This window comes from Bos taurus, chromosome 1 (genome assembly GCF_002263795.3).
Source record: "Bos taurus isolate L1 Dominette 01449 registration number 42190680 breed Hereford chromosome 1, ARS-UCD2.0, whole genome shotgun sequence".
Classification (NCBI taxonomy): domain Eukaryota; kingdom Metazoa; phylum Chordata; class Mammalia; order Artiodactyla; family Bovidae; genus Bos; species Bos taurus.
The window spans coordinates 131,363,120-131,389,562 of NC_037328.1; the positions used below are offsets into that span (position 1 = coordinate 131,363,120).

The 26,443-nt window shown below is 48.0% G+C and overlaps 2 protein-coding genes across 2 annotated transcripts; one reads left to right on the plus strand and one right to left on the minus strand.

Annotated features, from left to right (window-relative positions):
* Positions 1 to 3,349: 3,349 nt before the first annotated feature.
* LOC107132214 (uncharacterized) lies at positions 3,350 to 15,043 on the plus strand. Its single transcript, XM_059889917.1, has 4 exons — positions 3,350 to 3,576; positions 3,801 to 3,987; positions 5,044 to 5,499; positions 13,745 to 15,043. Exons 1-4 carry the CDS (start codon positions 3,350 to 3,352, stop codon positions 14,045 to 14,047), a joined length of 1,173 nt encoding a protein of 390 aa, XP_059745900.1. The 3' UTR covers positions 14,048 to 15,043.
* On the minus strand, positions 8,796 to 9,518 carry SOX14 (SRY-box transcription factor 14). The gene is given in 1 exon segment (NM_001163781.1): positions 8,796 to 9,518. A coding segment is annotated over 1 exon segment (723 nt).
* Positions 15,044 to 26,443: the final 11,400 nt, after the last annotated feature.

Sequence of the window (26,443 nt, forward strand, 5' to 3'; positions counted from 1 at the left end):
GATGAAAAATGATGCTGATAATTTATGAAGACCTATGAAGGAAATTTCTGATCTGACAGCAGTGTTCACATTCTAAAAAGGAAAACTAAACATAAGTAGGAGGAGGAAGAATGAGAAAGGGGAGGGGAGAATGAAAGAATTAGTCTTCAGGGTAGATAAACTTCTCTGGGAATGCATTTACTGTTTTTCTTAACTGTGAAACCATCATCAGATGTTGACAGTTGATCTTGTCCTTGCTTAGGTCTCCAATCATCCATTTGGGTGACTTTAAACTGGAAGTGATACTATGCTGCTGCTGCTGCTGCTAAGTCGCTTCAGTCGTGTCTGACTGTGCAACCCCATAGATGGCAGCCCACCAGGCTCCCCCGTCCCTGGGAGTCTCAGGCAAGGACACTGGAGTGGGTTGCCATTTCCTTCTCCAGGAAGTGATACTATACTACCACTTTATTTGGGTGAAAAGCATCTATCATCATCTTTTATTTCAAGAAAAGTAATACCTTTTCTTAAGTAATTGTCTCCCCTTGGGAATCCCCAAATGAGAGCACCTCTCATTTCTTTCTTGATATATGCAAATTTTGCTTCACAGGTATTTAGACCTTTCAACTCTCAACACAGAAGATTTTGTGCTGCTCATACCTTGACCAAGCAGGAAATCTTCAGGGAAATGTGAACTTGCTCATGTCCATAACAACTCTTTTAATAAAACAATGCATTACTGACCCAACATCTGACTCTACATAAGAATTCATCCTTTGGTACATTTCTATGTTACACAAAGGTTTTCAACTGGTAAACGTCTTTCTACTGTATGAATATTTTATGAAAAAATAATCGTGTATTCTCTGCATATAATCTTTCAGGCTCAAACTGCAGCAACAATGAAAGGTGACTATGGTTAAAATTTTGCCCTAAAATCATAATGTTAAATTGTCAGGGATATTTGAAAACAACAACAAAACCTTCCCTCTTTACCTATCTTTACCTATTTCATCTCACTCTCACATTATTTTAAAGAAAGAAAACTTCATTGCATATTCTAGCAAAGTGTATGATGGGGGAAGATTTAACAGAGCCAGAGAGAATGTGCACGGAGTGAGAAAGTGAATTGATGGATGGATGGTTAAATGAATATAAATGAACTGACACCTTTACAGGAAAATAACATTTCTTTTCTTTTTTTATTCTATAGATCAGTGAGTTTTGTATCTGTAATTCTTTCATATCAGCAAAGAGGAAATAAACTCTCATGTAAATCATTTTCCCCCCATCTGGAGCATATTAAAACCATGCCCCCCTCCCCTTTTTTTCTTTTTAGCAGACTCCTTTTTCCCTATTTGCTTATCAGTTCATCCACCATTACATTTTAAATGAAATTGCGAGACCCTTGTCCCTCCCCAAATTTCAGCCTGATGTAAGAAAGTGGGAAGCAGACTTTTCTTGCTTTAGAATAGTGACCTAGATTCAATTACAGATAGACCAGAAGAGAGAAGTGACACCTCACAATTTTCTTAGAAGTCTCAAAGAAAAAATTAGAAATCCCAAAACAATACTTAGTGGAAAAGAATCTGTTTATTTCCACATTCTACCGGCTTATTTTTTCTCCTTCTTAATTGCATTACTTTGGTCCATTTAATTGTTTCTGCTATAACATCACACTAGGCTTCCCAAGGGATATTTAGAATCATAAAAATCAAGGAAATTTCTGATTTTGTTTTTGAGAGTGGGTGTCTATAAACAGGGTGTGTGTAATTCTGCAAATCGAACCCAAACAAGATAAAAAATAATCGCATAGAAGGTATCTTTTCCCCCTTATGTTCTAAAAAAAAAAAAACCCAAACAAATTACAAAAGCACATTTCTTATAATTGCATTGCAGACAAAGCATTGAACAAGGAAGGGGTGGAAATCAGTGGCATATATGTTTTACTGGTTTTCCAATTACTGTGAAAAAAAATATGGTCAAAAGAAACTGAAAGAGGGGAGAGTCCTGTGATTGTGCTTATTGACTTTTATCACTAAATTAAGCATATAAATGACCTGAACGGGTGGCTTGGTATATTAAATTAAAAAAAAAAGAAGAACAATGATTCTCTCTTCCTTTTCCCTCCCTCTCTGATCTCAGCCTGAAAGGAGTCTCGGGGAGATAAGAAAGATGGGATTCGGTTGCGCTGCTCTGGTCGGTCCTGCTTCTCCCGGGAATGGGAAGCAGTTGCCTTCCTCGCAGGATTTCCGTTCGGGGTTTGCAAGAAGCGGTCTCAAGCCGGGGTTGTCCCAAGACCAAAGCCCTGGGGAACCTTAGAAATGCTCGAGCGCAAGAGAGGCGGCAGTGGGCGGGCGTGGACAACTCGACCCTCGCCTCGGGGTTGGAGCCGCCCAGCGTAGGAAGAGGGCAGAAGTGGGCTCGCGTCTACGCGGGTATCCGAAATGAAAAAGCTGCAAACTACGCAGAAGTCCGGGGTTGAGGTGCAGAAAACCGAGCAGAGCGCCGCGTGGGTCCTCGAACACCTCGTACGACTAGGTTTTCCTAGTGAAATTATTTCAGATTCTGGAAACAGGGCTCCACTGGGCGCTGGCCGCGGCACTAGGGACATGGGTGCGAGCCTGGCCCAGCAAAAAGGGTCCCCTGGGTCGCGCAGACGAGCGCAGCAGGCTCCAGGCCCCGAGGGAGCCGGCGGAGGATTGTTTCATTTCAAAGTGAAAATCTGCAGGCTTTGGGAAACGATATTCAAAAAAGTATATAATCTCCATATGCCGCTCAATGGAGGATCCTCATAATTTACAGCGGCAGATAAGGCTAGAGGGTGTAATAAAAAATCTGAAGCCCTCCCCTCCCCCTCGCCGCCTCCCCGGAATTGCACCTTGGGCAGCGGAGCAGAATCCGGAATGTGAACTTCTCCCGACATATGTTTCCCGCAGATAAGTAAACAATCTGGACGTGAAATGGAAATGGTAATTAATGCAGTAATGCTGTTACACCTCGAGTGTGCAAATCCCATTGACTCGCCGCGCCACGGGGGGTGCCGGGCTAACGCGGACTGGAGGCGTGCGCCTCGGCCGCCGGCTCCCTCCCTCTCCTCTCCCTCCTCCCTCGGTCCCCGGGCGGGGCGCCCGGAGAGCCCGCGGGGGCTTGGCCCGGCTGCAGGAAGTCGGGAGCAGCTAAGCGGCACTCGGGACTCCGGGATCTCCGCCCTCTGCCAGCTAGGAGGGTGCGCCGCTCCAGCTCTCCCGCCGCACCCGGCACGCGCCTCCCACCCACCTCCCCTCCTCACCGCCTATTAGCGCCCGCAGAGCCTCCGGGCTCCGAGGTGCGGCCGGACCCTGAAACACCCTGGAGAGGCAGGGAGCGGCGAATGGCGCAAAGGCCTGGAGGTGCAAGGAGGACCCGCACTCATGTGCGGTGGATCGTCCAGCACGCGTCCGTGGGGTCTCCTCCCAGTTCCAGGCCGAGTGGAACCCTGCAGGCCGGCAGAGTTTTCCGAAGTCCCTTCAGTGCCTGCCTCGAAGGCGGGGATCCCGAATGCATTGCTTCTCCCAGCCCAAGAGTAAAAAAGTTTGGAAACGGCCACCGGCTGCCAGAGTAGCGCAACTCCTCCACTTGGCAGCAAAGAGGAAGCTCGTGGACTTCTTTCGGTCTCTATCCGGCCTAGGCACCTGCTCCCTTTTCCAACTCGTACCAAATTCTTGGGGCCTTTGGGGGTCAGAGAGGATGCCTAGAGCAGAGATGTGAGCAAAGAGGGCGGAGAATCTAGGGAGGCTGCCCAAGAACGTCCTGGGCTTGGGGCTCTTCCCGCTTTCCGAGAGCACAAGTCACACCCGGGCCCCAGGGACAGGCGAGGAGTTCACGAGTGACGCTCAGCTGGACGCAGATCAGGGGGCTGGACGAGAAGGAAGTGTCGAAGCTCCCTCTTCTCTCCTTCAGTCCCCTCCCAGTGCCACGGCGGACACTACCAAGCTGCCGGCCCCAGGCGCGCACAGAGCCGAGATTCAGGCAAGGCGACCGCAAGTCTCGGGTTGCGGTCTGTGGTGTGGACGCCCCAGGATTTCTAGCGGCCCACACCTTCCCCCAACTTAATGTTGTTTCTTCATTACTTTGCGGCGCCCCTGCGCTAGCGTTTCTGGCTCCAGGATAAGTCTCATCCCATAGCGCCAAGAAAGAAATCAGCCCAAGCAGTGCACCTGGGTCTGCGAGGTCTCCGAGGCCAGGGCAGGGCCACAGCCTAGGAGCGCGCGCCCCTCGGCGGAGGCACGAAGCACCGGCCCCAGCGTCTCCTGAACCCAAATCTAATGGGCCCCTTCTGCCTGTCTTCCTCTTTTAACACTTAAACACAGGTACAGTGAGCTCAGTAAAGAGATGAGAGTTCTTAACAGCAATCTTGTGAGTTACCGGATATTCAAATTCAAATGACTTGAAATTCATTGTCCGCTTGAACAATGGTGGCAAGGCCTGAGCTGAGGAGGAGCCGGAAAAAAAAAACAACAACAAAAAGACAAAAAAAACACGAGTCCTCCAGGGCAATCCTGGTGCCACCGCTCTCCAAGTTTCCCGGGCCTTGGCAGTCTGGGATCTCTCCAAAGAAGCTGCCCACGCTAGAGTGGGTTCTCTGGATGTTGTGATATAATGAAAGTCCTCTAGGCCCTACCCTGTTTGAAATATCATCCATCCCGTTTTAGATGACTGGAGGGATTCCCGGAGGTTACCTAGATCGTATTTTAAAATGCAAATATTAAGGGGTCTCAGAACCCAGCCACTACCACCTCAGTACGTCTTACTCTTAAGTAGCCGATCTTTCCCATCAATGAAGTTAGCAGTTCTAAGGAAATTGATATTAAAAAAGAAACTGGAAGGGTATCAAAGGTGTTTGGAGTAGGATCCAAAACTGGGGAAGGTGTTTGGAGTAGGATCCAAAACAAGAAAAGCTGCAAAGGGTCTCCAGGAGAAGCCAGGGGCGGAGGGGATCCAACCATCCTGCATCTCCCAGAAGAATGTGGCCAGTGTGTCCTTGAACAAAACGGCTGCCAAGGTTTAAAAAAGAAAACCTAACAGCCAAACAACTCTGCCTCTGCCGGGCCAGCGCCGCCCGCTGACATCCCGAGCGACCGGTCTGTTGGCCAGGTTTCCGCGCTCCTAGCAAAAGCCCAGTTGAGGAAAGGCACGGGCAAGCGCAGCTTCTATTGGGTCAATTTTTGTTGTGGTTGTTCCCTGGAAGCAATCGCACCCGCAGGCAAGAGGCCCGGATCTGCCCTGCAGAACCTGCCCGAAGGAGGTCCGGGTGGTGGGCAGAAGTCCCGGGCTCTCGGGCCGTGGGACGCGCGCCAAGCTCACAGGGGTCGACGGAGTGGCCTCCTGCAGAGTCTCGGGCGCCCGGCGCGCAGAGGGAGCGCTCATTCTCCCGACCGAGCAGTCTGCCCGAAAGAACTCCTGGTGGCTCTTTGCGCGTCGCGCGCTCGGGAGAAGCGGCTCTCCTCGACTCCGGCGGGCGGGGCACTGCTCTCCCTACAGGTTTGCTTTAATGATTTTCTTGAAAGAAAGAGACAGTTGTGAGCAAACAGGTTTGACAGGGACTGCTCCCCCCACCCCCCCGCCGCCACCCCCAGGGGATTTCTTTTCGTCTGCGTCTGACTTCAAAGTCAGTAATCGGCCCGTCAACGGCTTGACGGGGAGGATTTGGGCGGTTTGTTGGGGCGAGTCCCGGCCGCGCACCTCGGTAGAGGCTCGGCAGCCCGCGGGGCGCGGGAGGCAGAGCTCAGGCAGGTCCCTGCTGGGACCAGACCCCAGGAGCGCAGACAGCTGCGTATATCCAACAGCCCGGAATAGAGAGGAGGTGTGATCGGCAGAAACGGCCGGAGCTAGGTCTGCGGCTTTAGGTCCCAGGACCTGCGCTGGGCCCCCTGCTCCCTGCTGGCTGGAAAGAAGCCTCGGCGACCCAGCAGCCGGCGCACCGGCGCCTCGGAGCCACGGCGCAACCAGTTTCCTGGAGCTCCCTTCCGAGTCCCCAGGGCCGGCTCAGTCGGGAACTCGGGTTTCAGTTTTCCAACTGCCGCCGCCTGAAGCCCTCCACACTCGGACCCACCTGGTGCCCCTTCCCAGCCTAACCCCGCCTGGAAGTCGGCTGGGCCGGCCGGCGGTGCGGTGCGCCGGGTTCCTCCTCGGCCTGGGGTTCTCTGTGGACCCGGGGTGTTGGTGCGCCGGGCTCTGCGGGGAGACACCCAGACCCCTGTAAGCTCCATCTTAGAAGATGTTAAGGGACACTGAGCTATGAGGGAGATCAGAGCGGTTGACAGGACTGTCAGTTGAGGTTATATCATAGCGAAACCGCGAAGCCTCCGCCCTGGGCCTCCAGGGCTTCCTAGGGGGCGGGAGGAGGGGCTTTCCCTAAGCGCCCGGAGCCCCCAGACCCGACGGCCACCAGAGGCAAGTCACTTCCTAATTGTCTCGATTTGTAAGAGGGTTTTGTGATGCTAAGTAAGCGTGGCGCAGCCCGCCCGGCCTCCCCCCGCTCCCCGCCCCCGCCCCGTCCCCCAGTCCGCCTTTGTTTACCTACGCCTGATCGCTCATTTATTTATCTATCTATTATTTATAGGCGTCCCTTCCTATTCAGCGCCCGTGTATGTTAATTGTGTTATACCATTTAATTCTAACATCGGTCTCAAAAGAGCTCTTAATGAGAAAAGCATATACAACACGGATCACTTTGCTATTCAGCTCAGCCAGATGGACAACTGCTAACTTTTTTTTTTTTTTTCAGTAATGAAAATCCCCCTTTGACAAAGGGGCTCAGATGAATAGGCTCCAAATAACACCTCAAACACTTCTAATTGTTTTGAGGACAATATGCTAATCCGTGGTTTTAGGCTTTGGTGTCTGTTGACAACGTTTCAGTGCACTTGCAGCCACCGACTCTTTGGAAACAACCGAGGCAGGGCACAAATCCCTCAACAGCAGCAGAAAGCAGCCCAGCCGCTAGGCTGCTCCCCGATTCGCCCCGCCCCGCTTCGACCCCGCACCTTATCAAAGCCAGTGAGAAAAGCAACCGACCTCAAAAATACTGGTGAGCTCGGCTGTGGGGATGAGACTGGGGGGAGACAAGGATTAGGGGGGCACCCTTCGATTTTGAGAACAAGTTCCAAAGAGTAGTTCTGGAGGAATCAGACGGTCCTTTCTCCCTGTGAAAACCAGAGTAATCTTCAAGCTAACATTCACCCACCAGGGATAAGAAAAAGGCCATTTCCCTTCCTTAATAAACACAAAGGGCTATGAGTTATTTAATTTTTATGATGTTTAAAAAAATTCCATGTGGGAGCTGTGTCACTATCGCCTGCCTTTTCCCTTTACATCTGCAGGGTCTTAGCAAAAAGTCTCCCACAGTCAAGAGTGGGAAACTACCACATGTTTTTCAATGTTTCTTAGACTTTTATAAAACACAGAAACCAGTATCAAACCCCCAACCCCCAGAAGACCTAGAAACAGCATTTTCAGACAACCTATTTAAAACAAACAAACAAATAACCAAAAAACCATTCCACTTCTCTTTCCCTGGCATTGAACTTAAACACCCACAGCAGGACATGGAGCTCTGTGGGCAACTGGTTCCCTATAGACTTGGTACTTTTCTCCATTCCTTTGGAGTTGGTTTAAAAGAAGAAAATGCACTCAAATTTCAGAAGTCTAGGTTGGCCTTTGTCTTAGTTCATTTGCTCCTTCAAGCGGTCTGACCACTTTGTGAAAAATGCAAGGAAGGAGTGAAGTCCCAGGAACAGATAACTTTGTCCAGCCTCTAAAGGCAAAAAGTGGATCCAGAGGGCATGATAGGGACAAACCCTAGACTCTGGGCCCCTAGGCACCCGACCCCAAGGGCCACCAAGCTCAGCCCATGCAGGCCAGCTGCCAGCGCCACTGCTGGAGTCGCTCTGTGTACACTCTGCCTCCTAGCCACCCAGCTCCCCAGACCTTGCCTCTCCACTTCAGATTTTATGCACATCAAAGATTACTTTTTTGCAATGACAGATTGTCTTTATTCAAAACATCTTTGTTCAACAAATGAACAGAGTAAGGAGGTGAAATCCTTCTAGGTACATTTCCAAGACATTGTCAAAACATTTATGACCATTGAAGATGTTTTTATTTTTTTTTAATTTTTGTTCACTTTCTACTTCCTGACTTTATAACCTGACATTCTGTCTAAAAGTAAACTTAGGTCTCTAGGAGCACTGCTTTATACAAAGTAAATAACCATGTGGGTCCTTTTGTTTTACCTTTTAAAGAAGCAAACACTGTCATAGCATGATTTTGAATAGAAATGTTATCCTTTCTGTGGTTTTAAACTTTTAAGCCTTTCCCCCCACACATGAAGAGCAAATGGCACCTAGTTGTGTCTGATGGCAAAACACAAGAGACAGCTATTTCTTCAGGGTGCAAAAGAAAAAAAATATGCATATTCTAGATATAATACCAGGATCTGGGAGTTCTGGAGTCCAAAGCCCATCAGAGTAAAGAGAAGGGGACATAAATAAAGCAAAACTGCCTACTTTTTTTTTGTCCAAAGAGGGCACAGTCGGAGGTTCGTTTTGGGACTTTCGCGGTAGGGGCAGCTGTATAGCTGTCATAACCGTTCACAAGTTTCTGGCACCTGTCTGCGCCTTGGGTCCGGCGGGACGCCCCTACCATTCCCGTGCAAGAGAGAGAGGCAGAGTCTGGGGTAGGGTAGGGGGCATCTGCAGGCCCCGGCTAGGCGCAGAGAACAGGGTGCAGACCCCGCTTCCAGGCCGCCCTCCAGGTCTGGCAGGTCGGGATGGGGGTTACATGGCCGTGGCGTGGGCTGACGAATAGGGGTCTATGCCAGTCTTGGTCATGCCCGGGAAGAGGATGTAGGCGACGGGGGGCTGCAGGGTGGAGGCAGACCAGGCGGTACAGTTACAGGGCACCACGTAGCCCGGATTGGTGGGGGACGGGTGCGTGTGCGTGTGCTGGCTGGGGCAGCTGAGGCTGCCGAAAGCGCCGTTCTGGTAGCCCAGGGTGGACGCGTAGGGCAGCGCGCCGGTGGCCAAGGTGTGGGGCACTTCACCCATCTTCTGGATGGCGCTCGAGCTAAACTGCGCGGGGTCCAGCAGGGAGTAGGGCGCCGAGGCGGGCGGCAAGAAGGCCCGGGCTTTCTCGGGCGCGCTCAGGAGGCCGTCGGAGGCCCCCACGGGCAGGCCGGCCGCCTTGAGCGGGTCCGTGTCGCCCAGGTAGGGCAGGGGGAAGACATACCTGTCCTTCTTCAGCAGGTTCTTGGGCTTGCGCCGCGGCCGGTACTTGTAGTCAGGGTGCTCCTTCATGTGCTGGGCGCGTAGCCTCTTGGCCTCATCGATGTACGGCCGCTTCTCTGCCTCGGACAGAAGCTTCCACTCGGCGCCTAGGCGTTTGCTGATCTCTGAGTTGTGCATCTTGGGGTTTTCCTGGGCCATCTTGCGCCGCTGGCCTCGGGACCATACCATGAAGGCATTCATGGGTCGCTTGATGTGGTCTGAAGGTTTGGACATGGTCCCGGAGGCTAGGCGGGTTGGGGTGGGGAGTGCAGTGGCTCGGCAGGCGAGCCTGGACGCGGTGGTCGGTCTGCCTGTCTGTCCGTCCTGAGCCGGGGGTCTGCGCTCCCCTCGCCTCCGCAACGCAGAGAGGAAGCCAGAGAGAAGCGCTAACCCCACAAAGTTCAGCTGATCATGCCAGTCTCGGCACCCAGGCAGGCCCCGGGGGACGAGCGGGGGCAGGAAGGACGGGGGAAGGAGAGGATGGCCGGCTGGGGGGCTGTCGGTGCCAGAGGCTGGGGCCCAAGTACGGGAGTCTCTGGGATTAAGTGGCCAGGTAATTTGCTGGAGAGGGCAAGAAGCTCCTCCTTCTCTCCCTCTCCACCTTCGCCTTCTTGGGTCCTCTTCTCTCCTGTGTCTACGGCCGTGGCTTCCCTCCCCCCCGCCCGTGGCTTTCCCGGAGCTGCCTCGCCTAGCGCAGCACCTGGCTGAGAATGCGGGGAGGCTGGTGAACGCGAGCCAAAAGCGGCGAAGTTCAAAGGCGAGGTGGGCCCGGACGGCACGCACTCTGACATAAGCGCGGGGCGGCGACTCCCCAACCTGGGCGCCAATCAGCAGCAGAGAAGGCGAGGGGGCGCACCTGCTAGCGCGCCCGCCTAGGAAAGAGGGAGCGTGACTGCTGGGGGCGGGGAGAGGTGTGAGCGAGAGACCCGGAGAGCCAGAGAACCCAGCGGCCGACTCAGGACGCCGGATTTGGATTCCACCTTGTTTCTGGCAGTGTCAACAAATAAAACTCTTCGTGCCCATTTCCTTTCCCAGTTGTGCAAAGGAGAAATAGGGCTTCGAATACAAAGACCCGGGGAGGGGACAGCAGAGGGAGCAAGCTGAGAGCGCGTGTTGATAAATAGGACAGCCTTGCCACGAAATGCAAGGACAGCACTCCCCCCGCCCCTGCCCCGTCAAAGATCCTTGGAAGCGAAAAAGAATATATCAAACTCAGGTTAAAAAGCGAAATAAACTTTTCGAGCAGTGCCCTGGGCGGTCCTTTGGCGGCGTTCTCACTGGACGCCGGCACGGCTCCGCCTCCACCCTGCCCCGGGATTCGGCACCCGGGCGAGCTCAGCCGTGTGTTCCATGCCGATGCCCTAAGGCCTTGCCTCCGGCAGCACAATTTTCAAACCTTGGTTGGTGAGCCTCGAAGAGCACCACCGCGATCCGCTCTTCACTTTCGTGGAGGGGGCGAGGGATAGGATTTCCATCACGATTCCTATTTATGTTATTATTGTTTAGTGTATTTAAACCTCCAACTTTCCCTCCACATCTGTCCAAACCTAGGGAAGTGCAATCTGAAGGTCGGCCAGCGCGGCGGGCGAGTGATTTTCCCCTCTGCCGTTTCAGCAGAGACCTTAGAGCGGAGTCTCAGGCTGTATCCACACCCAGGGTCGGTTTGTCCCGGGGCGCCTCTTCCCATCCAGGGAAAAGGGAGACTCGTTTCTTGCGTCAGATGAGCATTCCTCGGGTAAAGAGGACGAAATAACCCGCGGAGCCAAACTGCGCGCCTGTTTCCTTTGAATAATTGCCTGCCCGATTTGAAATGCCCTTGGGGGAAATATTTATTAAATGGAAACCATTGTCCCAGGCCCAGCAGGACCTGCGTGTGTTCCAGGCTTATTGGCTTTTGCACCAGCCTCTCTCGGGAGGACCGACCAGAAAGGCGCGTGGCTCCGCGGGCTTAGGCCGGTTGGGGGTGGGGGAGGTAAGCATAGAACGAGGCAGGAAGAGAGAGGTTCTTTCTTTAGAATTGTAGTTTGTCAAGTTTGAGGCGAAGTCTTTGCTTCTCCTTCTACGATTAGAAAGATGTGGGCCCTTTTCATCCTCGGCGCGCTCTTCGGAGAGATGGACGCTATGCCCATTTTACAGATTAGGAAACTGAGTTTGAGAAGGCTACGCGATTTGCCAAAAGTGACTCCAGTGGGAAGCGGTGATGGCCAATGTGCAGAATTTGAAACCTTGTTTTTTGTTTTTTTTTTCCACCCCACGTCTGAGGATTAGATAATGCTTAAGCCAAACGCGGGACCCTCGACTAGACTACTGTAGCCATCGAAACCTGCCATACGAATAAACTGCACTGGAGGACTGATTCTCAAGCCTGCTCTTGATTCACTTAGGCTCTGGCTTGAGACCTGGCTTCTCTTGTATACCTCGCGCCCGGAGCGCCACCTCCGCGTGGGCTCGCGAGCAGATGCACATTCTTCACACTTCTCTCAGCCCCAGCCCTGGCGTTCACCCTGCCCTCTACCCCTGTTTTCTCTTCAAGAGGTTTCATTTAGCTTGAGGTACCAGCAAGTAGAAGCCCTTTCCAGCCCAGTTCCCGGAGGGCTTCCAAGAGGGACAGACAACTCCAACTCAGATTGGATCAGCCTGCGGACTGACCGCTGTGCTGAGTCCGCCAGGGATCCGAAGTCCAGGGCCCAGGCCATTTGAGTCCCACTGGACGATCACGACGGCTTGGCAAAGGATAACAGAAACGTTCACATCTGCACAGAGGTACAGAGTCCAGCGATTCCCTCCAAATCTCACTCCGGAACCCTCAGGGGACACCAAAACCACACCTAGAGGTTTCTGTTAATGCACACCAACACCTTGAAAACTGTTTAAGGAGGGGATCTGGCACCGGGTCGTAGACCCTTTCTCTTTTTCCAGCCTCCAGGCCAACTCAGTCCTTTTGCTCCGAGGCAACTTGGGGCAGGTGCGCCCTCTCCTTCAGTCCTCATATCTCCACCTACTCCTCTTGTCCGCGTTGCTCTTTAAACATCTTGCGCTCAGAGCTCAGCTCGAAATCCGAAGTCTGCAGCGGATTATTACAAAGGGCGTGCACTGGCAGGCTGGCAATTGTGGGCAGGGCGCCACTGACCACCCAGAATTCGAAGCCCCAGGCTGTCTGGGTCACGCTGCACTGACTGGCAGGAGACAGCATCCTGCAACTCATCTTGGCCTTGAGACTTGAACTTCGCGCTGCTAGGGAACTCAGGATCGAGGAGCGCACGATCCCCACTCGGCATCTCGGCGTCTCCTAGGCGGACAACGCTGCCTCGTACAGTCCTTGCATAGTGCTGGCTGGCCACCGGTTTATTCAAGACTTCTTAGCTTTGGGCCTGGAGAAAGAGTTCCCCAGATCCCCCGGCCTGGCCTGATGCTGTCTCAGCCTATGCCTTTACCTTCTTGACTGCTTTGTAAACTCTCTGAGCTCTGCCTCCCTGCTAGGCTTAGATCCCGGGTTAGACGTCCTGGAGAAGTGGCCCCTGGGAGAACCAGCAATTTTGGTCACCACCAGAACAGGTCTTGGGACAGAGGTCACCTAAACGCGCCTCCTGCTTAATCCGCGTTCTGGAGTTCGTGCAGAAGGTCGAACGCCACTCCAGGGCTGAAGACTTCCCGGGGAGGTGCCTTTTCTGCTTGCTTCTTTGCCTAGAGAATCCGCGCGCACGTCCTCCGTGTGCACGTCCTCAGCTTCTTTGCGCAGCGCAGTTACTCAAGGCACGCCACGTGCCAGCCTAAGCCTGTTGTCTGGATCACAGAGCAACATGGATTCGCTCTGAGAACCGTTGACATTCACGTGAAGGGAAGGAGAGCCTTCAGCAGTCAAAACCCAATCCACATCCACTTCTTGCCCTGTCCCCTCTCTCCTGGCTCCCCAGCAAGGTTCAAAAAGAGCCTTCCTATCTTTGGCTCTGTGCCTTTCTAGGGAGCGTTCCACCTGGTTTTTTGCCTAACTCCTTTGCGTATCTCGGGTCTCCTACAAGGTTTCACCTCCTCTAGGGAGCCTTCTTTGATTCCCGACCTGGGCTAAAACCCCTTTTTACGTTCCCCCTCTTACACCTTCTCCACCTCATGGCCTCTTTCTCAGCCTCATATGGAACCCTGTCACAGCCCGTGCAGTCCATCAGACTTCGAGTTTCTCGAAGGTAGTGGCTTCGTGTTACTCATCTTTGAGTGTCCAGGGTGCACACACAGCCCAACGCAAAGAAGTCACTGGAGAATTTCTTTCTGTTCAGCCTTAAACTTTTCTAACAGGCGTCTCCATGCCTTGGAGCTGAGGGGACAGGACTCCAAATGCAGTCTAGTAGACCTAGCATGAAAGTCACGACCCCCAAGCCTAGACCCACCTGCTTGGCCTCAGTGTTCTGCCTACCTGCTAGCCCCCAACCCCTCCTCTCCAGTAGACAGAAGTTTTCCCCTCCTAGGCCTCCCGGACTGAGCTACAGCCCAACGGGGAGAGGACGATGTGCAGACTCTGGCTTGGAGAAGATGGTACGGGGAGTGAAAGAGAAGAGGAGAACTTGTCACACGACTCTCGCCCGGCAGGTTTTCAAAGAGGCCAGCTTAGAAGCCCCGCGTCTGGACCGCCGAGGTGTTGCGGGACCCCCGGCCCTGCTGGCTCACTGCGGCCCCTCTGGGATTCCCAAAAGGGACCGAGGGAAGCTCCAGGTGCCGGTTTCGGGGAGCCTTTTCGTAGCCTGGGCTCCAGGTTGCTGCAGGGAGTGTGAGCGCAAGGCATGCTCGAGGTGTTCAGCTACCGGAAAGCTAATCTGCCCCACTCCCCAGAGTCGACTGCAGATGAAAAAAAATCAATCTTGAGAAATAATACACTTTTTGTTTAAATCATAAACTTTTACTTTTTCTTATTACAAATTTTACAAAATATTTGCCCCCCCACCCCGCTTTTACCTCCCTCCTTCCCCCCTTTTCTGTGTATTTTCAAATTCCGAGATATAAATCCCATCTCTCAGAGAGCGCCCTAAAATACCTTATTAAAACATTTCTTGGTTACTGCTCTAGAGTCTTCTCTCCAGAACCCACCCCAGCCCCCATGGGTCTTGAAATTTTGTAAAATTCTAAGCGTCCCTCAAGCCAAAATGGTAAGGAGGGCGTGGCTTCCACCAAGAATCGTTTTGAAACCAAACAAAACCGAGTCTCAGGACTGACGCTTGCAGAGCCTGCAACAGCCGGTTTGACCCCGAGCAGGCAGAGCATGCGTGGGTACGCGGAGGACACTTCTATCTCAAACTCCGAGTGTTCCCAGGTAAGGAGAATTTTTGATACTTCGAACTGCCGTAATTTGAGTACCTGGAGTCTGTTGGAAGCAGAAATCACTTGATTCACCGACTTGATGAAAGTTAATAGAGGATTGTATATCATCTGCACACACCTCCCAGAAAGAGCAAGGGTTGAGAGTAGGGGTAGGTTGGGAGTAGGGGTAGGTCTGTGAAATCTTATTCATGCATTAAAGAATGACGTACTATGTGTCAGGCACTATGCTACATTCTGGGATACAGCAGTGAACAAAACCTGCAAACGCCCTTCTCCCCTGGTGCTTACAGCCCAATGGGAGAACAGACATAAACCAAGAAACAAACCCCGGAGTGATTCTCTCGGTCACCAACTAGTTGTATCACTTCAGGCAAAGTACTTAACCTGTCTGTGTCCTGGTTTCCTCACCGCAATGATGCGGTGAAAACGATAATGGATTGTTATCAGGATTAATTGAGTTATTATGAGGAAAATCCTTAGAACAGTGGTTGGCATGTGAATATGCCCAATAAATCATCAGATTATATTATTTTATCATTAAATAAATATGGAGTTGATTTCTGATAGTGATAAGTGGCCAACAGTGAATCAGGGTGATGAGACACTGGCCAAGGGAAGAAGGGTGGTCTCCTTTACACTAGGTGCCCAGAGACCTGAAGGAAGGAACCAGAGGGAAAGGGGCAAGTAAAGTAGGAGAAGCAGGAAATACCACTGCCTGGGAGAGAGACTTAACTGAGGTTACCCAAAGGATTTAAGGAGCCAGTATGGCTGAAACCTGGCCACGATTCTGGGAAGAGTATAGGGAAAAGGCTGTATGAGGTTGGCAGAATCCAGACCCCCCAGGCCTTTGTAGATTCCACAAGGAGTTTGGGTTTTATTTTAAGTGTACTGATAAGTCATTGGAATGAGAGCCATCAGAATGATTCAAAACAATTCCAGCAACCACACACACAAATTATTCTTTATCTGACACTCTGCTTATGGAGGAATTGCACTGCCAATTATAGACCTGAAATTTCATAAATGGACAGAACTTTCTTGGCCCTGGAGTCAGCTGCTTGACCAGCTCTTAAAGAATAATGCCACCTTGCTGATTACTTTGGACTCCTTTTCTCTCTCCTTTCCCCACTGGAAGCCAAAGAATAAACCAAGGGATGGTCATAGTCATTCATGATTCAGGAAACATGTCCACTGATGTTCTGTAAATATTATTGGCCTGACGGATTCCCTGACTTACTCTTCCACTTCCCACCAAGTAAAGTTCTTCTCTTTTCCTGTGGAGAGCCTTAGTACTCTGAGTTGACCCTTTCTGGAGACACTGAGTCCACATATAGGTATCTTGAATCTCCGAGCCTGAGAAATATAGGAGTGTATGAGCAAGTGAGGTTTCTTAGGATTTAAAAAAAAAAATCCCACTGACTATGAAGAACAGAAAAGACACATTTTATTTCTAAGAATAAAAGCCAAAAGAATGCCAGCATTGTTTGCTTCTCCTTTGGGTTTTATTGTGTTCAGGTGTTTCACATGCATTAGGGCTCCCCGAATCCCATTCTTTTAATGTAAAAATCCTTGGTCAGCTCTTATCATAAATAATGCTCTTTAAGGCTCTGTATTTGCCTAATGCAATCGGCCAAGTTATTGGAGCATACATTCTCTTGCCAATTTTATCACAAATTATACACTGCAGAGGATAAGACCAAACTCTGGCAACAAGCCCCAACTGAGGATCAGAATAACACTTCCTCTTTTTATGGTACCTGCCTCTGTTCCCAACATAAATAGCAGGGAATATTAGGGCACTTGGCAGTTGCAGAAGGGACTACATTAAGCACTTTTATTTTCATGTACCTTTTGTTTCTTTAAAGCATCATTTTTACATGTTCTGAAGACCAGCAACCCTTAATATTTTATTTAATAATAAAGTCATTGAAATACTTGTGGAGCAAGTTGATGGTTGTGTAGAAAGAGCTCTAAAAATGGAATTTAAGACCTAGCGCTTCTAATTACTATGAGAACTTGGGCAAATCACTTGACTTCTCTTGGCTTCAGTGTAACAAATTACTCCAAAAGTTAGTGGCTTAAAACAGCAAACTTTTATTATCTCATCGCCTTTCTGAGGGTAGAGAATTCAGGAGCAGCTTAGTTGGGTGGCTCTGACCCAAAGTCTTATATGAGAGTGTGATCAAGATGTTGTGAGGGCTGCAGTCATCTGAACGCTCAACTGAGTTGGATCTGCTTCCAGGCTCATTTGTGTGGCTGTTGGCAGGCCTCAGTTTCTCGTCACATGAGCCTCTCCCTAAAGACAGCTCACAGAATGGATGGTAGCTTGATTCCTTTGTGCAAATGATCTGAGAAGGACCAAGACAGAGACTTGGTCCACTGTGGGAGACAACTCTACTATGTGTGAATATCAAAAGAAGCAATCACAAGGGACTGTCCCAGAGGCTTCCTCTTGTTAGGTAGTTAAGAGTAGGAAAAAGGAGTCCAAAATGGCCGTGGCTTAAAGACAAAGAAAGGGGAAAGCCTGCAAAAGCATAACAAAAGAAAACCCGTTAAAAAAAAAAAAAGAAAAGAAAAGAAAACCCGTGGACAGGAGTGAAAACTTCAGGTGAAATAAACACACCCACTTCTTGGTTAGCCCAATTTGCATAGGGCAGGCTCAGCAGGGGAGGAGACAAATAAAAGGAGGAAGCCAAGGATGATTGAGGCCTCTCCTTTGGGATCAGCCCGCCCTTACACCTCTAGGGTGTACTTTTCTTTGCTTGCCGAATAAAACTGAGCTGTAACAGAGCTGTAACACTGGTCTTCCGTTTCAAATCTTTGCTGCAACAAGACAGGACCAAGGAAATTACACACTCCCCTGACACTCTCATGTGCTTTAACTGGACAACAGAGTGGGAAGAGCTTTGTAGGCAGTAACATACCATACCTCTAAGTTACTTTCACTGATGCTGTTTCTTCTGGACAGAATCACAGCTAGCTCTGGTCTTAACTGTGCCAAGAACCTCATTTTGTTTTAAATTCTACCACTTCACTCTGTCAGTGTATAGTTGGCTCTGCTGAAGCTGGCTCTTGCACTTTTAACAGTTTTTTAAAAAAAATATTTATTTATTGGGCCGCATTAGGTCTTAGTTGCAGCTCATGGGCTTCAGCAGTTGTATGAGTTTAGCTTCTCAATGGCATGTGGGATCTTAGTTCCTCAACCAGGGATTGAACCCTTGCATTGCATTGCAAGGCGAATTCTTAACCAGTGAACCACCAGGGAAGTTTTTCCCCCTTCTAGTTTTGTTAACATTGTCCTGACCCCCATCATTCTCCTTCCCAAACCGTGTCCTATTAACTTCTAACAGCTTCTGTGAGCTGAAACACTCATTAATTATCAAGGTGCCAATAAAGGACTTGAGGAGCTAGATTATATTTAAGCCCCAGTGTAAATTTATCATACAAATACGTGTGTGCTCAGGATTTGAAGGAAGGGTTGACTTAGTAGGGATCAGTAAGGGGAGTTCTGGGGCCTCCCAGAACTGGGTTTTGACTCTGGAGCCACAAACACTGAGTGGTGGCCATGAACACCACTTGGCTTTTCTGGAGCAGGATTTTAGAAGAGGACTGCTGGGGATCCAGGTCTGTGAGACTGTAATGGGGAAGCTGGAGGGAGTGTTGATGCTGATGGAGCTGCTTGCAACACCTCTGAAATGATACCACTTCACTCTGTCTGCTCTTTAACTAGTCATGATCCTGATGTCCATATTTAAATAAAATGTGAAAATATCTCTGAGTGAAAAACCAGTTCATGAGGAGTGTTGACTTAGAATATGCTGATCAATTTGGTCTTTTCCTTTTTTTATTATTTAAATTTTACTTTACTGAAATAGTATATTCATGTGGTTTCAAAAGTTAGGAAGTACAAAAGCCTGGTAAGTCTCCCATGAAACTCTTCCCAAAGTTCCCCAGAGAGCCTCTCTCCAGAGATAATCTTTCTCATTTCTTCCAGAATCACTTTGCTTCTCCATATTTCTAAACAAAATGTGCAAACCGTTAAGTGATTCCTTGATAGGTAAATTCCCCTCCTTCACTCTCCTAATATATTTATGTTTTCATCAGATTGAAGACATGGCAGGACAATGGCGGTCTTCAGCATGGGTCTCTTTAAGTCCCATGGCTCCAGGCTGGAATAATTCCTCTTCCCCCCCACCCAGCACCTCACCCCCATCTTACCTCTTGGCATTCTTTCTCCACTGCTTTCCAGAGGCGTGTGCCCTCATGCACCCCTGTGGCAATACTGCCCTCTGCAAGCATGTTGCTCTGCTCTTATTATAACTTTCCCTCAAAACCTATAAGGGAACACCTGTCTCCAGGACAGGGCTGGCTTCGTTTTTATTTATTTATTTGTCTGCACTGGATCTTCATTGCTGCGCACAGGCTTTTTCTAGTTACACTGAGCAAAGGTTACTTTCTAGGTTCAGTGCTCAGGCTTCTCTTGGTGGCTGCTCTTGTTGTGGAGCACAGGCTCTAGGCACACCGGCTCAGTAGTTGTGGCAGGGCGGGCTCTGGGATCGAACATGAGTCTCACACTGGCAGATGGACTCCTATCTATTGTACTACCAGAGAAGTCCCAGAATTGGCATCTTTGATTCTAGTGTGGGTTAGTGGCAGAAGGGAAAGTTCAGTTGACACAAAACCTCCTCCCATGTGGTGAAGGGCCAACAGGACCTGATGGAAGAGTTGGGCAGAGGAGGAGATCTGTTTTTCCTGGTGGTCATTATCTATAGGGATTTCAGTCAAACCTGTAAGCCAAGACATAGACCCAGAAAGTGTTTTGTGAGCAGCCAATAATTATTATATTAATTCTTTACTCATATCATGTTCCAGGTACTATGCAAAAACCCTTTACATACATTAGTTTATTCAATAGTCAATAAAACCAGGCAGAGAAATCTGACATTATCCCTATTTTGAAGAAGAGGAAACTGAGGTCCTTTAAAAAGTTAGACAGAACTTGCCCAAAGTCACAGAGCTGGTAAACAGCAGATCCAAGATTTGAACTCAGATGTTGTCTGATTCAAGAGCTCTCATCTTGATGTCCCAGCTCCCCTTGGGATGACCCACTATGAACTTGAGTTGAGCCTTAGCATGGTACAAGGCAGAGGAGGACTATGTGGATCCTTGAGGGCTAGATCTCCACAGAAGGCTCCCTGAGCAGAAACCCTGACCCTCTTCCTTCACAAAAGTTGTCGTTCAGTTGTTAAGTCATGTCCCACTCTTTGGGACCCCATGGAATGCAGTGCACTAGGCTTCCCTGTCCTTCACCATCTCCCAGGGCTTGCTCAAACTTATGTTCATTGAGCTGGTGATGCCATCCAACCATCTCATCCTCAGTCACCCCCTTCTCCTCCTGCCTTCAGTCTTTTCCAACTTCAGGGTCTTTTCCAGTGAGTCAGTTCTTCCAATCAGGGGGCCAAAGTATTGGAGCATTAGCTTCAGTATCAGTCCTTCCAATGAATATTCAGGGTTGATTTCCTTTAGGATTGACTGGTTTGATCTCCCTGCTGTCCAAGGGACTCCCAAGAGTCTTTTCCAGCACCACAGTTTGAAAGCATCAATTCTTTGGTGCTCAGCCTTCTTTATGGTCCAACTCTCATGAAAGGGTAGGAAGATCATATATGCTGAGGGGAGGAAGGCAGCAGTCAGGTGGAAAGGTGTGTGCATTGCAACCAGCATAAAGATGAGATTAAGTTCTCAGTACAAACTGGGAAGAGGTAAAGTGGATCAGATTTTGACATCTTCAGATACCAGAATGAGGGCTGGCAAGCTATCAGATGAGCAACCAAAACAGTACATGTTGGAGATGAGTAGTAAGGGCTTAAAAGTGAGACTTTATAGAACCACAAAAACCATATGATGTCACTTTTATGTGGAATCTAAAATATGACACAAATGAACATATCTATGAAACAGACTCACAGAGAACAGACTTGTGGTTGCCAAGGGGAAGAAGCGGATGATGTAGGGATGGACTGGGAGTTTGGGATTAGCAGATGCAAACTATTATATATAGAATGGATAAACAACAAAGTCCTACTGTATAGAACAGGGAACTATATTCAATATCCTGTGATAAGCCACAAAGGAAAAGAATATGAAAAACAATGTATATAATATGTATAACTGAAACACTTTGGTGTACAGAAGAAATTAACACAACTATAGTTTATTGTAAATAAACTATACTTCAATAAAACATATTCTTTTAAAAGTGAAACTTTGTGAAGTTCAGTATAAGAATGTTATAGAAATGTTGGAGATGGGAAGAAATTGGAAGTTATACTGTATTTATTTACTGTCCTTATTTATTCTGAATAAGCATTTGCAATGTCTCTGCTAAGGCACCATTTATTTCAATAAATTCTTACTTTTATCTGAAAGCAGAATGTCTAGTCTGCTGATGAGGACTTATTTTCTTCTGTTATTACAGTTTTAACCAAATATATCTTGCAGCAGTCCTTTGCTAAAAATATTTTAGGTTTGTACTTATGATGCTAGTGTGGATTGATTCCCTTATCAACCTATGTTCACGAGTTAAATTCTGTAGGATAATTTTAGCAATGATTAGCCTTTATTATAAATCAGGGCAGTCCATTTATAATCCTTGGATTATAATTTAGAAGATAATCTCAATCCTTGTATTTCATACTGCTTACTACACACCGAGATTCTCTGTTTATTAATCTCCACAATGGATACAAGATTAAAATAAAAAGAACCCACCTTGGAATAGTGTGGCAAGGTCCCTTATGTACATTCAAGTCATGGGGCCAGGATTGGTACATAGGTCTGTCTAATCCTACTCTACCAGACTGCCTTGCTAAAATACTTGCTTAAAGATGTCTAAACATAAGAAATATTTATTAAATATGTGAAGCCAGTCTTGAGCTGAGTAAGTAGGTCAGATACCTTGAAGTTCTTTTGTAGTCCCATTGACTGGCACAGAACTTCCTTCTCATGTGTGAATGTCATATTGTGATTCCCTGACTTGCAAACACAACAGATAATGCTGATTATCTGTCAAGAGTCATTTCCCCTGTTCTTTCTTGTTGATCTAACCTTGATTTTTTTCAATATCCAGTGCCCAGGGGTTGCTTGATTAAACTAATAGACTCACCATCTGCTTGTCAGTGATTGGTTGAAGAGTGGTCATGTGACACAGTCTGGCCAATCAGCAGGAGCCTGCTGTGGTGTAGGATTCTGGGGAAAGTTTTCTTTGCTCTTCACAAGAGTTGCCCAGGAGAAAGTGATCCCAGTTTTCCTGTTTTGAGATCTCATTGTCTTCATGTCATTATTTTACTGAGATCATGAGGGAGAATGAAATGAAGAAAATGCATCAATAAGATGAAGATGAGGAGTGATGAAAGGGGGAGAATTCAGTTCCTTGATGACTTCATAGAGCTACTGAAATAACCGAAACAACTTTGAAACTTTCTGTTGTGTGAGATAATTCATTTCCTTTATCGTTGAAGTCCTTTCTGGTTAGGTTTTCTGTTGGTGCAGTCAAAAGCTGCCTATGTGAGAGCAAAGCCCCTCATCTTTACCATCTCAGGTTTTGTTTAAAATTGGACTTAGCTGAATTTACACAACTGCTGCTAAGCTTTTATGTGTGGGAACTGAAGCTCTTTTGGTATGCACATCTGAGTCTTCTTTTTATGGATTTTCTGTTCAGCTACACACTCTATTTTCACATACTTTAATGTAGTAAAATTGTGATTATTTTTACTGACCAGTTTATATGGGTTGGCATCTGCTTGCTATATAAATAACCCCTCAGTTTTGCAATTGGGGAGGAATAGGAATGAGGTGGACTGAGTTTTTCCCTGTAATGATCTTGGAACAGTAGATACTGCTCTCCTTTATGGCTGCTGGGAAATGTGTTAGCCCTAATATGACTGGGGGTCTGGACCTCCTCCCCAACATGCACACATTGTAGCCCCTCAGCTTCTATCCTGAGTCCTATAATTGTGCTGATTTTGCCAGTCCTGGTGCAGCTGCCTGTGGCTGCCCAGCAGTCCCTCTGTTCATCTGTCATTCTGATTACACTCCCTTCAATGAGGCTGCACTAAAGTCCATCAGACTCTAGCCATTTCACTTGTGAGGTCTCTCAGCATCCCTCCATGTCCAAACCAGGCTGTTTCTTTCTCATCTTTTTCTTTCCTTCAAGTCTCAGAGGGAGAGATGCCTTCCTTTTCTTCAAAGTTCCTTCCACCAATGCATCATTCCTCTGTCTTCCTACTGCCATAAAGCCTGGAGTCTTTATATTAACATGTCTTCTTCAAAGATGTCATTCTTTCTGCCTAGAGATGGGCTTGCTTGTTCTTGGGCAAAAGACAAAGCCAACTCTACTGCTCTTTCAGTGCACCATCCTAGAGTCCCTGTTTCCCTTTTCAAAATCGTCCTTGGTTTGGAACTCCAGGAGGAATTGAAGTGAATCATGCTGAATTTCTTCCTATAATGATCTTGGAACAGTAGGTGCTGCTTTAGATAACTAGAGTGGAAAACCTATGCCTTTGACTCTGTGCCTTCACTGCACCTCTCCTTCTTAACACACTGCTTTCTGTTTTCTGCTTCTGCAAATTACCAAAAAGGAACTAGCAAAGATGGCTAGAGCCTCATCCTGGCAAAGGCATGACCTTCACTCAACCCTGTTTTCCCTTGGCCATTTGCAGCAGTTGGTGCTGCTCTCCATCCTCTAAACTTACCTGCCCCGAAAGCTCTGTCTGACTTCAGCCTTTTGATTCCTCCCTTTTCACTGTCTCTCTGGGACAAGCAAGCTGTATATTGAAAACCTGTTACCTGAGTTCAGATGAGCTTCCAGCCAAGAAGAGTCTGGTTAACCTAGTACCAAGGACAATTTAGGATCTTATACCTAATAGCTCAGGGGCTTGCCAGGTGTATCAGTGGTAAAGAATCCACCTGTCAATGCAAGAGATGCAGGAAACTCGGGTTCGATCCCTGGTTTGGAAAGATCCCCTGGAGGGGAAAATGGCCACTCACTGCAGTATTCTTGCCTGGAAAATCCCATGCACAGAGGAGCCTGGCTGTCTGCAGTCCACAGGGTTGTAAACCGGACACGACTTAGCTACTGAGCACACACACATGCCTAATAGTGCAACAGGTATCTGCGAAATGGACTCAGATTTGTCTTCTCCTCTGACCTTTTCCCCAACTTCTAACCTGTCTCTATGCTTAGTGGGCATTTCCATGAGGGTGTCTGGACATTGCTTCTTTTACCTTCTGTCCAAAACAGAAATTATCTTTCCTTCCATGCTGACTGTTTAACTTCTTCCTTCATTCTTTCAGGCTGTGGTAGCATGATTCACCAGGAGTGGGAATATTGGGACTCTTACCAACTCTTTCTTTTCTCTTTTCTTTCATATGCTGCCACCCACCAACCCTTGTCTAGTCTTTCTTTTTCTTTATTAAAATATTTATTTATTTATTTGACTGCATCAGGTTTTAGCTGGGGCACATACGGTCTTCGTTGAGTCATGCAGGATCTTTTGTTGTGGTGAGCAGGCTCAGTACTTGCAGCTTCTGGACTTAGTTGCTCCATGGTATGTAGGATCTTGGGCTTCCCTGGTGGCTCAAAAAGCATCTACCTGCAATGTGGGAGACCTGGTTTCAGTCCCTGGGTCGGGAAGATCCCCTGGCGAAGGAAATGGCAACCCAGTCCAGTACTGTTGCCTGGAAAATTCCATGGATGGAAGAGCCTGGTAGGCTACAGTTCATGGGGTTGCCAAGTCGGATACGACTGAGAGACTTCACTTTTTTTTCTTTCACTTTCTATGTAGGATCTTAGTTCCCTGACCAGTGATTGAACCCACATCCCCTACATTGAAAGGTGGATTCTTAACCACTGGACCACCAAGGAAGTCCCCAGTCTTTCTTCTTACTGGCCATTTTAGTCTTTCTTCTTAGTGGCCATTTCCCCCTCCAGGGGATCTTACTGCCTCCTTTCCCTTTCCTATCTTTAGCTTTTGTCACTCTGTGCCTGAACTGACAGGTAACGTGGTCTGGTATTCCCATCTCTTTAAGAATTTTCCAGAGTTTGTTGTGATCCACACAGTCAAGGCTTTAGCATAGTAGATGAAGCAGAAGTAGATGTTTTTGTGGAATTCTCTTGCTTTTTCTATGATCCAGTAGATCTTGGCATTTTGATCTCTAGTTCCTCTGCCTTTTCTAAATACAGCTTGAACATCTGGAAATTCTCAGTTCATGTACTGTTGAAGCCTAGCTTGGAGAATTTTGAGCATTACTTTGCTAGCATGTGAGATGAGTGCAATTGTTTGGTAGTTTGAACATTCTTTGGCTTTGCCTTTCTTTGGAATTGGAATGAAAACTGACCTTTTCCAGTCCTGTGGCCACTGCTGAGATTTCCCAATTTGTTGGCATATTGAATGCAGCACTTTCGCAGTGTCATCTTTCAGGATTTGAAATAGGTCAACTGGAATTCCATCACCTCCACTAGCTGTGTTCATAGTGATGCTTTCTAAGGCCTACTTGACTTCACATTCCAGGATGTCTGGCTCTAGGTGAGTGATCACATCATCATGGTTATCTGAGTCATGAAGATCTTGTTTTGTACAGTTCCTATGTGTATTCTTGACACCTCGTCTTAATATCTTCTGCTTCTGTTAGGTCCATACTGTTTCTGTCCTTTATTGTGCCCATTTTTGCATGAAATGTTCCCTTGGTATCTCTAATTTTCTTGAAAAGATCTCTAGTCTTTCCCAATCTGTTGTTTTCCTGTTTCTTTGCATTGATCACTGAGGAAAGCTTTCTTATTTCTTCTTGCTATTCTTTGGAACTCTTCATTCAGATAAGGACATTTTTCCATTTCTCCTTTACTTTTCACTTCTTTTCTTTTCTCAGCTGTTTGTAAGGCCTCCTCAGATAACCATTTTGCTGTTTTGCATTTCTTTTTCTTGTGTATGGTTTTGATCACCACCTCCTGTACAATGTTACAAACCTCCGTCCATAATTCTTCAGGCACTCTGTCTACCAGATCGAATCCCTTGAATCTATTTCTCACTTCCACTGTGTATTGCAAGGGATTTGATTTAGGTCATACCTGAATGGCCTAGTGGTTTTCCCTATTTCTTCAATTTAAGTCTGAATTTTGCAATAGGGAGTTCATCAGCCACAGTCAGCTCCTGGTCTTGTTTTTGTTGATGGCATAGAGCTTCTCCCTCTTGGGCTGCAAAGAATATAATCAATCTGATTTTGGTATTGACCATCTGGTGATGTCCATGTGTAGAGGTGTCTCTTGTGTTGTTGGAAGAGGGTGTTTGCTATGACCAGTGGGTTCTTTTGGCAAAACTTGTTAGCCTTTGCCCTGTTTTATTTTGTACTCCAAGGCCAAACTTGCCTGTTACTCTAGGTATTTCTTGACTTCCTACTTTTGCATTCCAGTCCCCTATGATGAATAGGATATCTTTTTTTTTGGCGTTAGTTCTAAAAGGTCCTGAACTGATGGGAACTTTTCTTTACTTATCTCATCTGCACAATTGCCAGATTTCTATTTTAAAACCAAACTTAATGTTCCACATGTCACACCAGAGTGCTGGATACCTTTCATAACATGGGTGAGGTGTCCACTGCTCTCCTGTCTCATAGGGTTTTTCCTGGTCCCCTTTGGTTAGGGCAGAGCCTTTCTCCTCCCGGCCATCTGCCACCCCAGGTGTTGGAACTAGTGCATGGTGGGTTTTATGTAGACAGTATATCAGTTGGGTCATGGAGGACTTGGCAGGGTACTCAGGTGGGTGACACTGAGCAGGATTCAGCGTGTTCCCAGCTCCCTG

Coding starts and splice junctions, on each gene's coding strand:
- LOC107132214 (XM_059889917.1), top strand. CDS start 3,350: ATGGCGCAAAGGCCTGGAGGTGCAAGGAGGACCCGCACTCATGTGCGG. Junction 3,577..3,800: donor AACGGCCACCGGCTGCCAGA/GTAGCGCAACTC, acceptor GCTTTCCGAGAG/CACAAGTCACACCCGGGCCC. Junction 5,500..13,744: donor GGGCACTGCTCTCCCTACAG/GTTTGCTTTAAT, acceptor TTCCCCTCCTAG/GCCTCCCGGACTGAGCTACA.